At 47.7% G+C, this 15605-nt stretch overlaps 1 protein-coding gene across 3 annotated transcripts in view; it reads left to right on the top strand.

The window, feature by feature from the left end:
- ANO2 (anoctamin 2) overlaps positions 1-15054 on the top strand; it is a 343823-nt gene extending 328769 nt beyond the window's left edge. For 2 of the 3 annotated variants that reach the window (XM_025461920.3, XM_035707318.2), the window contains 3 exons: positions 1137-1318; positions 12054-12159; positions 14140-15054. In XM_025461920.3, coding sequence (XP_025317705.1) covers positions 1137-1318; positions 12054-12159; positions 14140-14409 — 558 coding nt within the window. In that variant the 3' untranslated portion in view covers positions 14410-15054. Of the gene's footprint in view, positions 1-1136; positions 1319-4585; positions 4853-12053; positions 12160-14139 lie in introns of those variants that run through there. The other variant, XM_025461921.3, reaches the window with a different exon arrangement.
- Positions 15055-15605: the final 551 nt, after the last annotated feature.

Here is a 15605-nt window from a genome sequence, read left to right on the forward strand (position 1 = left end):
CGCTGAGCCACTCAGGCGTCCCAGCCCCCTGCATTTTGAATGCTTGACACAAGAAGCACACATCTTAAGACTGACAAATCAGGTACAATTTGGAAACTAAATCTGTAGCCATGTTGGACTTGTGTTTGCTTGAAAAGAGGCTTTGCCTACTGGCACTTTCCAACATATGAAACAATGACAGGAAGTCTTACCTCCCTGGCCTTGCTAAGACTTTGTTACCAATCTGTAAGAATGGGAGAGCATAAGATTACCCACCAAAAAGGATCATTCTGGAAATTAAATGGGAAGATGAAAGGACCTCTAGCAAATGCTCAGTAAGTACATTACTCATTCTCAAATATGGTTATAGCCATCCACACTCACATATACCTTTAGAAATACCTAAACTACATTTTTCAAAGGGCTTTAATTGTTGGTGCAGAATACAGTATAAACACCTGCCAGAAAGATTTAAGATTTTCTTTGCAGAAAGTACCCCCATGTTCAAACACGCAATCATTCACTCATTGTTTGGTTTGCTCCGTAGACATTTATAGAACACTTAAATATGCCAGACAGCACATTGGGTATGTGTGGTTCGATCGGGCAAGACCCACTCCTTCCCCTCTGTGTCTCAGTTTTCCTGAGTCAAACAGTTGAAAAACAACTTCCATTATGTGCTGTGCTAAAAAGTGCCAAGAGACAATGGTCAAATGGAGGGACCTATTGTTGCATATCTGTGGTATTCCTGGTTCTCCGGTATCACCCAGAGGCAGAGGTCCATGGTCATTCAGTGTCCTTGCACCTTGTGTATAAGTGGCACTCTTATCACTATCAGTAATATTCTCAGAAAATCTTCTACTTTGCCTCGGCTTGGCCAACACTCGGATATCTCAGAGGGGCTCCTTCCCTCCAGAACCCAATGATCCACACTAGCTGAGCATCCTTAGCCACCAGCCACTGTCTAGCAGACTCACTTAACACATGTCAGAGGTGGAGAAGCTGCATAAGCTCAGAGATAAGGATCTCTCTCTCAGAGCAGTGCCTCTGGATGGGGAGTCCCAAGGGGACCGGTCTCTCAGCCCCAGAGAGATGCTGTGCCACCTGGACGGATCTGTCTCAACCACCCCTCAAGTACTTGCACTTCTGTCCTCCAGGCTTTTGTCATCGCCGTCACCTCTGACTTCATCCCCCGCCTGGTGTACCAGTATGCCTATAGTCACAACGGGACCCTGCATGGCTTTGTCAACCACACCCTCTCCTTTTTCAACGTCAGCCAGCTAAAAGAAGGAACGCAGCCAGAAAACTCACAGTTTGACCAGGAGGTTCAGTTCTGCAGGTAAAGTCATTGGGAGGAGGAGGGCAGCAGATGACTAGAAGTGGTAGATCCCAAGTAGTTATCTGGAATATCTAGATTTATATCACTCTCCTCCCCCTCCTTCTCCTACCCTCAATGCCCCGAGTCATGCTAAATCAATTTCAGTGAATTAATGAATATTTATTGAGTGTCTTTGCTAGACACTACAGAGCAGACAAAGAAGTATATAGACTTGTCTTTACCACCAAGGGGGTCATAGTCTGGTTGGAAGAACCCAGCAGAGCAGATAGGACATAGCAGGCTATTCAGGAATTCTATCCAGTGTGGACCATGAGCACTGTGGGTGTTTAGGGGAGAGGAAGATCAGTGGGAACTAGAAAGGAAAGGATAGACTTCCTGGAGAGCCGGTGAGGAGTTGTAAGACAGAGAGTCTGCTAGGTGGGGAGTTGGCAGGGGCTACTCATTGGGTGAGGATGAATTTGGGGTGCTAGTTGAACATTTAGTGGCTCGGTAATGTAGTTAGCAAGAAGAACACTTCAAAGATAATAAGGAATAATATGGGAAATACAGGGTATCAAAACTCCTAGGATGATATTAGCTAAAGCATTGTTGAATTTGAACAAGTAGGATGAAGTAGATAATGGGAAGTCTTGAAATATTGCAGGAAATGCAATGTGATGCAACAGGAAGTGAGCTTTTTAGTACCAGGAATGGTCAATAAAGTGTAGGCTTAGGAAAAGTAATCTAGTCTCAGAGAGAAGGATGAACTAGAATTGGGAGAGCCCAAGGAGGGCAGCCAAGGTGCTGCCATTAATCAGACATGACCCATGGCAGGTGTAGACAGAGCAGTGGAAGGAAGGAAGAGGAAGTGAGAAGATGAGCTATTTACTGGAATACATGACAGTGCTAGTGGCAAGAGACCTAAGAGGGAGCCCAAATTAAGGCTATCTCTCAAGATTGGGCCGATGTCAGAGGTGGGTCTATTGACAGGGATGGGGAAGATGCTCAGAGAATCTAGTTTCATGATGCCTATGATGAATTTGATTTCCATCACATTGATTTAAAAAATGGTGGGCAAGTTTTCACCTAACTCCTTAGACCCAGCTAAGCTAGAATTCCTGAGAGATCCAGGTCAGAATCTTGATTGAAAACCACCAAAACGGGGATCACGGAAGCCAAGAAACAGAAAACTCTCCACTATTAACACAAGAAGGACAAATAAAGAGAAAAAACAGGGGAATAAATTCTTTAACCATTTTGTATCCTTGTGAAATGATAGTCCCCAGGAAATACTTGAGCCAAGATCACATTACCTATATTAAAAAAATAGAACAGGGGCTCCTGGGTGACTCAGTCAGTTAAGTACCTGCCTTTGGCTCAGGTAATGACCATGGAGTCTGGGGATCAAGCATTGCATTGGGCTCCCTGCTCAGTGGGGAGTCTGCTTCTCCCCCTGCTTGTGCTCTCTTCTCTCATAAATAAATAAATAAATAAATAAATAAATAAATAAATAAAATCTTTAAAAAATAGAACAATAACTACAACAAAAACCAAAACCTAAGAAAGGTATTGAGGGACCAATGGAGGGCTTTTCCAGGCCATCCCCAAGTATCTGATGTAAGGACTTGGGATGCCTCCGTGGGAGACGCAGTGCTTGAGTAGTGTTGTAGCAGTGGTGACCTTGAGTGCATCTGTCATGCTTTCCCACCTGGTACCCAAGGCGCACCATTCATGAGATAGCTGCTCGGGCTCTGATTCACAAGAGATAAAACGAATTGGCTTTCCCAGCTCAGATGGCTGAGTGATGCAACCTTACCAATTTGTGATTTAAATAGAAAGGTATTCTGGTCCTAGCAGGGATAACTGAAGGGTTCAACTCTGGCCAATCAGGACAAGACTCAAAACTAGGGGCCAGATCTAAGAACAGGTAAGTGAATTTATTCACAGATATGGATTCATGTCAGCTTAGATGAATGCAAGTAGCCAGTACTTGCACATCTGGGGGTAGAGAGGGTCTAACTCTTAGATGAGGTCTGATGTAGGAATATTTGCTGCTACATGATGCACTGCCCTGGGGCCACCCTTCTGTATATCTGGCATGTCAGACTGTCTGTCCTTGGTGTTGGATTTTGGCCTACAGATCCGAAAGACAGAGTTCCACTATACAGAGGATGTGTTCCAGCTTGAGGCTTCTCTGGTAGCATCTAGATGTGCTCCAGCAGAGTGCATGAAGTCAGTCAGCAGGTTTACATTAAACATGCACTGAGAAGTAATATTTAAAGAATCATTTCTATAATTGGAAGGTATAGAAATGATCTCGTTGAAGTTCCTCATTCTACATAAGAAGAAACCAAGACTTAGAATGGTGAAGAATTCTTTGAGTTGCTGAGGTTTCAGTGACAGATCCTGAAGTAAAACTCAAGTTCATCCAAGAACAGAAGCTTCAATGTCCAGGCATAGCAGGGAGCAGCACCAGTATGGGTTGTGTGGGGAAGCAAGGCTAACACTGTATGTGAGGGGTTTGTTAAAGATTTATTTATTTGAAAAAGAGCACAGGTGGGGAGGGGCAGAGGGAGTGAGAGAAACTCTAAGCAGACTCTGCTGAATGCAGAGCCCGATGCAGGGCTCACTCTCATGGCCCTGAGATCATGACCTGAGCTGAAACCAAGAGTTGGACACTTAACCCCCTGTGTCACCCATGCATTCTATGTGTGTTTCTTTAGTTGGTCTAGAAGCACAAGTCTGTTGAGCACTGAGGGTCTGTGACCTTGCCCCTGACAATTACATCTTTTGGTAACACTATGAATATGCTTTCCAGATATACCAGGGGCTTCTACTGGTTTAAACATAAAAGGACTTTAATGGGCCTCCATATTGAAAGTTGAGAGTCATTCTAATTTTAGGCAAGACTTGATTGAATCAAGTCTGCAAAAACCAAGTCTTTGTCCACTTCCCTCCCAACTCTACTCCAGTCAATAAATATGGGGTATGGAATATGACTGCCAGCAGCTATTGGATATAAGTCCAAATGGGAACATACCTCTTTCCTAATGATCCTGCAAAAGTCTCATCAGATATGACCAGTATGCATGCTCTCCCCAGAACTAATCACTGTAGCCAGAGGAGGACTTGGGGGTTGGAGGTGGAATGAGCTTCATCTGAAGAACAGAGTAGGAGGAAGTTCCGTGGTGAGAACTTACGATGAATGGACACAACAACAAATGCCCAACATACCAGGTATTATTACTACACATAGAGCAGATCAAGCTTTGTTGTATCTGCTTTCAGAGTCACTGGACTCGCCAACCAGCTGCAACGCCCCGATAACTCTTCTCTCCATCGTTGCCATGCGAGCTGATGGGATTGTGGCTTATCTGTGGCCCATTAAACAACAATAAACCTCTTCCAACAAAGTGGCAGAATTATTACTGGGTGCATTTGTAGGAAGTGCATTCTATACTTCTGCTAAGAAAATTTATCTGCAAGATCAAACCAAAATGAGTTTTGGAGTCATGTTCTCCTTACTCAGGACCAGTAAGGATTTTGAGTTCACTGTGCAACTATTTTTGAGACCTTACTATAGAGGCTTGTTGTTGGTTGCAGGAACAAGACACAATACCTTCCTCAAGAAGTCTAGATGGAGGAGACAGGCAAGTCAGCAAGGAATTAAAGCAATGTATAATGGGGTATCTTCAAGGAGCTCTGAGAGCCCCAAAGTAGGAGGCCTGCACCTAACCCAGACCTAAGTATTCTGAGAATGCTTCAAGGAAGCTAAAACCTAAAGACTGAGCAGTACAAGGTCGGCCAGACTGATGCTCTCTTGACCCTCCTCATTCACACAACTGAGCCAGCCTGGGTGGTGAGTGGAGTGGGAGGAGTGCTGGGGGACCCAAAGGGAGCATCACCTGGTGAAAGGGACCTGGGGAGAACAAGATATTCCAGGGAGATGGGCTTATTGTTTGGTGGTGGGAGCTGGAGGGTAAGCTCCGAGGGGTGAGGCGGGAAGAAAATACAGAAGCCAGACCAAGAACGTGATGGTCATATGGAGGCATGTGCACTCCCTCTTAGGGCAGCAGGGAGCCACAGGGAGCAGGGCTGCAATTATACTTTATGTTGGTGTTCTCTCTGGCTGCAGTGTGAAGACCAGTGGGTTATATTTAAAATAAAGAGATGTTCCACTCTGCGGTATAAGCAAGTATCCAGAGAGTAGGGTCAACATATTATCTAGATAGAGCATATCAAATAGGTGTACTTCGGGGCTGCCTATTTCTAAATGGGCAATAACTGTTGAATCAAATCCCTGCCTCAGCGGGTCCTACTTACTGCATGCTACATGAACTTGCCCAGCTCACCGAAGTCTCAGGAGTTTTGGAGTGGCGGCAACCTACTGATGCCATAAGTCAGGAACCGTCAGTGGCTGTAAGAAATAGAAATGAACGAGAGAGAGAGAGAGAGAGAGAAGATGGGGGAGAAGGGGAAAGAGATAGGGTGGGAGAGGGAGGGAGGAAAGGAGAGATTGTAAGAGATGGAGGTAGCTCTATGGCTAGCCCCAGAGCCAGTGTTTAAAACTGCTCCCGTGGTGGGAAATGAAGTTTGTTCTGATTTTCTGGCAAATAGTGTTGGGAACTCAATGACCCTTCTTATTCTTAGCTTTCAGTGACCTCTGGAGATAAATGTGGTCAAATAAAACTGAGGTCTCGGGCCCCAGCCCAGCCTTGCCAGGGATAGAGGTATCTTAAAAATAGCAATAAAAGTTAGGACAAGTCTCCAGCTGCCCATTTGAGATGCATTCCCAGCATTTTTAGAACAACGTTTGCCTCAGTCCTCTAACTACTCCGGCAGGGCTGCTCCATAAACAGTCCCAGTGACATCAGTCTGCAGGCCAGATCGGTGGCTATTGACAAGGGTCGAAGGGCTATCCTGTCATGTAGGCTAGATGGTGGCCCAGGCTCCTGGCTCCACTGGGAGGGAGCATAGAGTTCAGCAGGGGAGGGCCTGGCCGGGGATCGGGGTCCCAGAGCCTGGGGAGCCTGCTAGGGCATGGTCAACCCAGTGGGGCTGCTGGGAGGTGCTGAGCATCCTTGGGTGGCGCCTGCCAGGTTCTCTGCAGTGTCTGAGTTCTTTCATATCCCAAGGTCATGTGAAAAGTCTTTGAAGAAGCGAGCTGTCTTCAGTCCATGGCGGCCTCTCATCTGCTCCTCACTGACTCCAGAGGGAGAGTCAGCTTTTCTGGGTGTTGACTTTTCCTGATCTTTATCACCCGCTGGATTAACATGGTTCTCATTAGTTCCTAATTGCCTGTACTATTCTCCTTCGTTAAAGGCCAATTTCAGAAGGCAGTTTGAAGTTGCTCGGATAGTATGAAAATATTGTATGTAATTGTGTTTAGCATTAATATGACATTAATTTCCATTGGGACTATTTAAAAAAAAATTTTTTAACATACCACTGTTTGGAGTTGAGAAATGTATTGACTGATTCATAATGTAACTAAAACCTCATTTTTGGAAAAAGCAGTCCCTGATTGTTGATGACTAACTCCTCAGTTTGTTATGTCAGCACCTTCCTGCCCATGGTGATTTTGTGTGATGATGAACTGTGGCAGATGCCCTTGTCGCTGTCGCTGGCCACCCCTGCAAGTGAGGATGGGAGGGGCATCTGAGCCAGGAGTCTCTGTAACCTCTCTGTACCTCAGTGTCCCCATCTATAAATATGAGGACTTGGAATGGATAATATCCAAAGATTCTTTTCTGCTTCTTTCTAAAAAAATTAATATTTCATGACACATGTAAAATATTAAAAACTTAAAACATTACGGGCAACCTAACACTGTCTTACATCTACCCTAACCTCTGTCCCGTCCTAGGCACCTCCCCAACAGGACTCATAGTAATCAATACATCTGTGTGCATCTTTCCCAAACCTTCTTCCATGCATTAACGTCAAGTAAGCTCATAGAACCTGTATGGGGTTTCATGGCTGTGTTCTATAATAATGAAATATATTTTAAATTAATGGGAACCTTATTTCTTTAGGTAGTGTATAAATTCAACTCGTTGTGATTTTTCATAGTGCTAGAACAATCTAGATATGATCCTAAAGTAATTTAAAGCTAAAATATAATAGTGATTGTTTTATCAGTTTCACTTGCTGCATATGAGGCTGTCTTGGTTAACACTATGATTTTGCTCCTGAAAGCTTAACATAAAAGTGCATTTGGGTCCACTGAAGATGGCCATTAATTATGTCCTCTTGAAATTATCATTTTTTATAACAAAAGAAATTCTGCATACGTTTGTATATTTACAAAAGGAAAAGAAAAGACGTTCTTCATAATCCTCACCTTTGTCATTCTCTCCCAGAAGAAACCATTGTGCTTCTTCTTTATGGAAGCCTCCAGAAATCACATGCACACGTGTTGTCTTATTTAACTTTCACTGTGTTTCCCTTTAACATTTAATGCACCTGCATGCATGCACATGCATGCACCTGTTCATTTATTTGTGGTTGGTGGGAGAGATCTGGAGCCCTTCTGTGTGCTCAGCACAGAGATACACATTTTACTAGCTCCACTTTACAGATTAGAATGCTGAGGTTCAGAGATGAGAAACAGGTTTCTAAGGGTCTTACAGCTTGTAAGTGACAGAGCCACTCCCAGTGCACACTTGCTTTTTAGACAGTTTAGTGGTTTTGTAATTGCAAGCCTCATATCATTACGAGACTCAAGGGCACTCAAAATTAATGTCAAGTCTCAAAGAAAATAAGATGAGCTTTGGAGAGGAGACTGTAAGATCTAGAAATGGCTCTTAAAATCATACCTGCAAACTTAAATCCCAGCCAACAGGTGCAAGAAGTGACTAGATGTGGGGGTTCACCCAGTGCTTGGCCACTCAGCAAGACTTTGGGAGAACCATCCCTCAAACATGGATTAACTTCTGGTTTTGGAAAGCCTTTGAGCTGACGGGAATGGAGCAGAAGTTCTGCTTCCCATTGGCCTGAGGCTTACCTATTTTGTGCCATTTACCTGGACATAGATCCCGAGAGAAGCCTCTTGCAGTTGTGACAATGGCTGACTGATTCACATCAGTATGGTGGGAAACTTGGAGCATCTATGCCTGAATGGTCTGAAATCCCCTTGGAATGCCAGGAGGAACTGGGAGCAGGGGTTTATGTGGTCTGGCCTCTTAACAGGAGAGGTGTTTTCCCATAAGCTACCTCCAGTCAAAGAGAAAGAATAGCTATTTTTTATTGGGCACATATCTGGTAGGTCAGGTGGTGTACTGCACGCTCTTCATTGACATTGCCTCTTCATCACATCCCTATGAGATGGAACACTGAGGCCATTTTGTAGACCAGCACCTTGGCCATCAGAACATCGGGCAACTTCTAGAGGCCATAGAACCAAAGTGGCAAAGGTAACATCAAGCCCTCACCTGGTGATTCTAAAAGCCCGTGCTTTTTCGCGTACTGTGCCCTGGGCTTAGAAGCCAGCAGACCTGTCACCATGGTGGGCACAATTAAGTCCATTGGTCACTCACTTTTTAAAAAGATTTTATTCATTTATTTGATAGAGACAGAGTGAGAAAGAGCGTGTAGAAGCAGTGGAGGGGCAGAGGGAGAGGGAAAGGAGGATTCCCACTGAGCAGGGAGCCCAATGCAGGACCCAGGATCATGACCTGAGCCAAAGGTCATGGCTTAACCAACTGAGCCACCCAGGCATCCTGGTCATCCATCTTTTGTGACCATTTCTAATCTTAAAGATAATTATCTCTTTAAGTAGTGTCTTCTTATTACTCAGTGGAAACACTTGATAAGCTTGACTTCTTAGAATGACACTTTAAAAAAATTATGAAATCTGAACTTATACTGTAATGTAAACAACTACTCCTTTCCTGGTGACAGAGGCTTAGGGGAATAATATTTTTCAAACCACGAGTCATTGTTCATTAGTGGGCTTAGAAAATCACCTTAGTGGGTCATGGTCAGCATTATAAAGATGAGAATAGGATCAGACAGGAGAGGATAGAATCAGAAAATATTGGTGCATCACACACGGCAAGGGTGTGATTTTTCATTTCATGACATATACTTTTGTGTGTGTTAATGGAAAATGTGTCTCTTACGACTGTGGGTCACAGTTTGTTTTTTTAAAGTTAGTTTTGGAAAGGGAAATAGGAACAGATGCATAATTCATTACATTGTACATTGTTCTTTCCTGTGGGTACTTTGTCCTGTAGCTCCTACCAGAGCTACCTTTAGCCTATTGGCATGGCAGTGTTTTCAGGTAAAGCTTTCTGGAAATATCTGTGTTAATCTTTTCCCAGATCTCTGATGAAATGGATGTGTCTGTTAGATTTTAAAAATATTTTGGACACTCAGGGAGGGCAAAGTGACATTTCCAAAACCGGGGTGAGTGAGTATCAGAGGTGGGACCAGAATTAGATTATTTATGGATTTTTTTCAGACTGGGAGAAAGAGGGGTGAGCAGGGGCTCCTACAGCAAGGTCAGTGAGCAGCTATTCCTTTGTAGATGGAGCTAGAGAACATGAGAAGCAGACTTTGATTGTAGCAGGAGGGATGGGGCTGTACCTGGGGAAGGGTGTCCCTGTGGTACAAAGTGGACATATATGCCGCACCCATCCTCCTGAAGTCTTGAGGACAGAAGATGAATTCCCTTTGGCCATGGGGTCCTTGCTGGGGCAGCAGGAGAGAGGGTGAGCATGAGAGTTTTCCCATGTAAGGTCTGTCCCTCTCCGTTTAGCCATGATCCCCTTGTCTCCCGCTAGCAAGTGTGATCTGGGGCCCGCCGAGCTTGTGTCCTCAGCCACGGGTGGATATGCTGAATCCTGTGGCGTTTTGCTGGGTTGCAGTCAGCTTTGCTTTTCATCTGGATGTCAAAGCAAGCCTGCAACAGCTGTGATCAGCTGTTGGAAGGGGGGCGGCCAGGGAAGGGGCAGCTCCTGGCCTCCTGCCCAGCCCTAGTCAACTGCTTAGTGTCCACCTCTGCGTGTCTCTTTCTGTTGCTGCCTCTGGCGCTGTGCCTTTGTGTGTGTGTTTGTGTGTGTGTGTGTGTGTGTGTGTGTGTGTGTGTGTGCACCTCTTGTCCTCTTCCTCTTTTTTCCTTCTCTTCTTCCTGCATCTCTCCATAGACAGTTGGAAACTACCATACTTTGTCCTGGATCTTAGGGCAGCTGGCTCATTCCAGGTCGGGAAGGAACAGAAAGTATCCATTTCTAGGGCACTTAGGGGGCTCAGTCCATTAAGCATCTGACTCTTGATTTCAGGGATGGGCACATGCTGCATGTTCAGTATAGGTTGTTTTCCCCCCGGCCCCTCCTCAGATAGAGTCCCCACCCTGCCTGCCTTGCAGTCTTGCACCCCCCTTGGTGGCCTGATGCCACCCCACTTCTTCCCCTAGGGATTATTTTGCTTTTACTAAGCATCAAAGATCTGTGGAATTCCATGGAGAGAACAGTTCCATGAAGGGTCATAATTCTTCTGGTGCCAGCTCTTGTCACTTTTCCAGGCTTGGAAAAAAGTAAGTCTGAGAAAATGAGACTTTTTTAGAGAGTGGTAGGGGCCAAGGGGGAGGGAGAGAGAATCTCAAGCCGACTCTGCACTGAGCATGAAGCCCAACAAAGGGGTCGAGCTCACGACCCTGAGATCATGACCTGAGCCAAAACCAAAAGTCAGACACTTAACTGACTGAGCCACCCAGGCACCCTGAAAATGAGCCATTTTTAATATGAGTCATCATAGGATAGAGGTGGAAGAGCAATGGTGAGGAAAAACTCTAGATCTCTCGTGGGCCCGAGGAAGAGGCATGACTTCACATCAGGCACTACTAACATTTTCTTTCTTCTTTTTTTTTTTTTTTACATTTTTAAAATTTAAATTTGATTTCCCAACATATAGTATAACACCCAGTGCTCATCCCTCCTCAGTGCCCGTCACCCAGTCACCCCGTCTCCCTGCCCACCTCCCCTTCCACTACCCCTTGTTCATTTCCCAGAGTTAGGAGTCTCTCATGGTTTGTCTCCCTCTCTAATTTTTCCCACTCAGTTCCCCTCTTTTCCCTTATAGTCCCTTTCACTATCATATTTCATGTATGAGTGAAACTGTATCATGATTATCCTTTCTTAAGCCACATGGACAGATTATAAACGTGGTTGGCAGAACCAAGGATACCAACCAACCATCACTATTACCACCGTTCCCCAAATGCACTCAGCCTTCAGCTTGGGTTGACTCAGCCTTCACTGGGGTGCAAGAGTGCAGCCACCTCTATGGCCGTTCCCAAAGCAGCTGGCCAGGAAGGAAACCTGGGGTTGTCTGCAGGCGCCTGTGTCTTTCCTGAGTCCAGGGGCTGCTGGAACTGTCCAAGGTTTCTGGGCATCTCCCTCGGCTCTTGAGCTCATGTGCTAGTGGGGCCAACGTGAACCCACTGTCCTGGGCTCCTCTCATGATTCCTGGGCTCCTCTGAAAGAAGAATACAGAAACCAGAGGAAGCCAGGGGGGATGTTAGAGAGTGTGGGAAAAAGGCATTTCCAGGCTGACACTGGAGTTTTTTGGACTTTGGTCCTGTTATTCCATGGCTTGTTGGTGGGACCATGGATTCCTCTCACTCTGCTTGCTTCCTGCAATTTCCTGAGTCTGGGAGCGAGGGTTTTGCCGGCTGCTCTGATCCTTTAGGATCTCAAACACCCTCTTCCCTCCAGTTCTTCCTAGTCTTAACACTACATTTCTCTCTGCCCAGGTTTAAGGATTACCGAGAGCCTCCGTGGGCCCCAAACCCATATGAGTTTTCCAAACAGTACTGGTCCATTCTGTCTGCCCGTCTGGCTTTTGTCATAATCTTCCAGGTGAGTTGTCCAGATAAGGAGTAGCCTCCAGGCCACAGAGGTAAAGACAGCCATGTCTCCTCGCCTGCCCCTCCTCTCCATGTGTTCTCCATGTGGCGTTGTGACATAGGGGTCCCTGCAAGTGGCCAGCAGGAGGGAGCACCTCCCCAGAGGAGGCAGGAAGCACTCTTGAGAGGACTTCCATGAATGGATGAATTTGCAGAAAGAGAATAGCGCTCAGAGTAAGTTTACAAGGCAGATGTGGGATAAGTTACAGGGTGGAGATAGATTCCCATTTAGACCTAAGACAAGAAAGGAAGCGAGAAGAGCGGTGGGGCCCAGAATCCCCACCTTACTGCAGACAAACAGCCCCGCCTGGTCTCTGCAGTTCACCAAAGGACTTGGGTTCCAAACGGTTCTTCTAGCTCTGGGCCAACTCCCTCCTTTATTGGTGAGCTCCGGCCCCAGAGACATCCGGCCATGCCTCTTTGAATGAATAGCAAACCTGAGTCCGCGATTGCTATCTCTGACAATAGCCAGAGCTCAGGTTGCATGGCCCAGATCCGGGGGTACACGGGCCCCCAGCTCCCACTCGGGGGTCCTGCCGCCTTTCAAGCAGGGCTGGAGCACGAGCCCAGATCCTTTTCTCTTCCACTCCCCCAGGCTTTTGTATTCCCTGAAGGCAGATCTCTGGAGGGCTCTAAGATATCCTGCCCCGACCCCAGCCCGGGAAGTGGAGAAGCCCATCAGCTAGTCTTTCACCTAAAGAAGACAGCCATTCTTCCTCTGAGAAGATGGGGCGATTTTTTGAAAACCTGCTCCAACACCCCCCTGCAGGCATCCACTGGCTTTCCCACACGTCACACGTAACACTCGTTCACACTGTGAAAGTTGGTTTAAGGGAAGAGTGTGACTTGAAGCAGCTCTAGAGCATGAAAGGCTTCCAGGAGCGTCTGGAAGCTCCTGGCCCAGGAGCTATTACTAGTCCCCTGGCCCTCCCTGGGGCCCCTAGGTACAAGCGAGGGTCAAGGTTAAGGTAGGAATAGGTTTGGAACCTGGAAGACAGCCATGCCCTAAGGATCTCATCCTGGGTTCATCGCTGTCCCTGGATCTCAAAGCGAGCGTGTGATTGGCAGGCAGAGAATGCCACAACTGGGGTGGGGAAACTGCCTGGCTTGGGGAGCTGGGTGGGAACCAGGTAATAAGCGCAGCTGTCATATATCGGGCCCCGCTGGCACAGTGGTAATGCATTCACCGCTTCAGTGGAAAATACTGCAGGGAAACGTCGTCCTGTCTTACCTGTGTTTGCAAGGCGGGGATGGGGCTCAGCAGGTGGGGAAGGAAGCTGATTGCAAGTGTGCACAGAAGCTCAGAATGGAGATGGGGGAGCTGAAGGCAGGGGCCTGAGACTGGCCAGTGTGACTAGCATGGCTGGACAGAAGAGGAAGCAGGATCAGGTAAGTGTGAGGTTGGCCGAGGCCAGAATTCAGTGCGGAGACCAAAGGCCCATCTCTGATCTGGAGCGCTGAGCGCAGGCTGGAAGCGAGAGGGGAGCAGCCGGCCCAGTGATGGCCTGGAGGGGCCAGCAGGCCCTGTGCCCACTTCCCAGGGAGCCCTGGAGCCGGGCGCCCGAGGCTGAGAGGCCTGGCAGGAAGAACAGGAAGGGGAAAAGCCAGCTGACACTTCTCAGGCCCTGCCATATGGGAGGTGTTGACTTTCATCCTCACGGCAACTTAGGGGGGCGGGTAGTATTACTGCTCCACTTTCTACATGGGGACACTGCGGGCCATTTCTGCTCATTGGTGAAGACCACCTGCTACTAGGTAGGGAGCCAGAATACCACGGAGGTGTCCTGCTCCTGGGGCTCTGTGTGCCACTGCCCCCGCCGTGGCACCACACGGCCAGCCCCACTGCCGGAGGACAGGGCAAGGGTGGACAAGGTGCACTGGGGACCCACGGGCCGGGCCTCGCCCCTCAACCCCTCTCCCTTGCTTTTGGCAGAACCTTGTGATGTTCCTGAGCGTCCTGGTGGACTGGATGATTCCAGACATCCCCACGGACATCAGCGACCAGATCAAGAAGGAGAAGGGCTTGTTGGTGGACTTCTTCCTGAAAGAGGAGCATGAGAAACTCAAGCTGTCGGACGAGCCGGGCCAGAGGAGCCTGGGAGGGGGGCGTCATAGCAGGAGCCGAGCACCCAGCTCGGCACCCTCGGGCCGGAGCCAGCCGGGCAGCATCGCATCCTCTGGTTCTCAGCACACCAACGTGTGAGCGAGCCCGCCCCCGCGGGCCGCTGCGGCCGCCAGGGACCTCGCGGAGCACCCGTGCACCTGCGTGGGCGTGGGGGCTGGCCTGAGGGGCCCTCGCGAAGGTGTGTGTGTGCAGAGAGGGGGTGCGAGAGCGAGCGAGTGAATGAGCAGAGGCAGGAAAAGAAACGGGTCTGCTTCTCAGAAACTTCAAGCTTAAGTTTCTTTTAGGTCCTCTTTGTATCCTTTGGGGGGCTTGGTACCCTCTTTTGAATTACTTGGCGAAGGAACTGGGTGTCTCTACCCCAGAGCCCCCAGGCGCCATGAGCCTTCCCTGCATTCCCTCAGGTGTCCTCTCTCTCAGGTGGGCACAGGCTGTGAGAGAAGCAAACCCCCATCCTGAGTGATCCCTCACCCCTTCCCTCCATCTTCCGGGGAGCAGACCCCTCTATGTCACTTGCAGCTGGGACTGTCACTGCCCCACCGGGTGCAAATTAAGTCACAGGGCTGATTGCTGTGGCCACTGGACTTGATGGTGAGTGGTAGAGGCCTAAACCCGGGCTTGTCTCCAGTTCATGTCGTGGGGATGCTTTGAGCTTGTGCAACTAACCATCACTTTATGCAGGTTCATATTTAAAGTAATCAAATAAATTGAAACATTCTTTATAAAGCTATGTCTCCATGTCTTTGGTTCTCTCCCTGTCGGTCACTGCCTACCAATATTTATTGAACACCTACTATACCTCCGATACTTTTCTCGGAGGAGAGATGCAGCAGAGTACAAGCGATGAGACCTCTGCTTCCTGGAGTTTCCTGGGAGAGGGAGACTGATAATATATAGGGTTTCAGCTAGTAATAAGGTTTAAGGAGAAATATAAGGGAGAAGGGAAATGTGAAAGCACCAGAGGTAAGAGGCTTGTCATTCTGCATTGGAATTAATGACAAACCCAAGATGCTTCAGAGCTTTCATCTTTCCTCTCAGAAGGGGGATCAGTTGGGGGGGGAGGTGTGAGAGGGGGAGAGATTTTCAAGTATAGTTGGAAGCAAAGGCCAAACATCATTCATCATCTTTCACACACCTCAATCCCACCTGCTGTCCAGAAACCAGTTGCACCAGGGCCTTGGGACCTGGCCCCAGTTCCTCCCAGGTCAGTCTGACCAGAGTCCAACTTGGTGTCTGGATGGAAGCTTCAAGGGGGGCCATGCCTCAGAGGAGAGATG

This window comes from Canis lupus, chromosome 27 (assembly GCF_003254725.2).
Source record: "Canis lupus dingo isolate Sandy chromosome 27, ASM325472v2, whole genome shotgun sequence".
Taxonomy (NCBI): domain Eukaryota; kingdom Metazoa; phylum Chordata; class Mammalia; order Carnivora; family Canidae; genus Canis; species Canis lupus.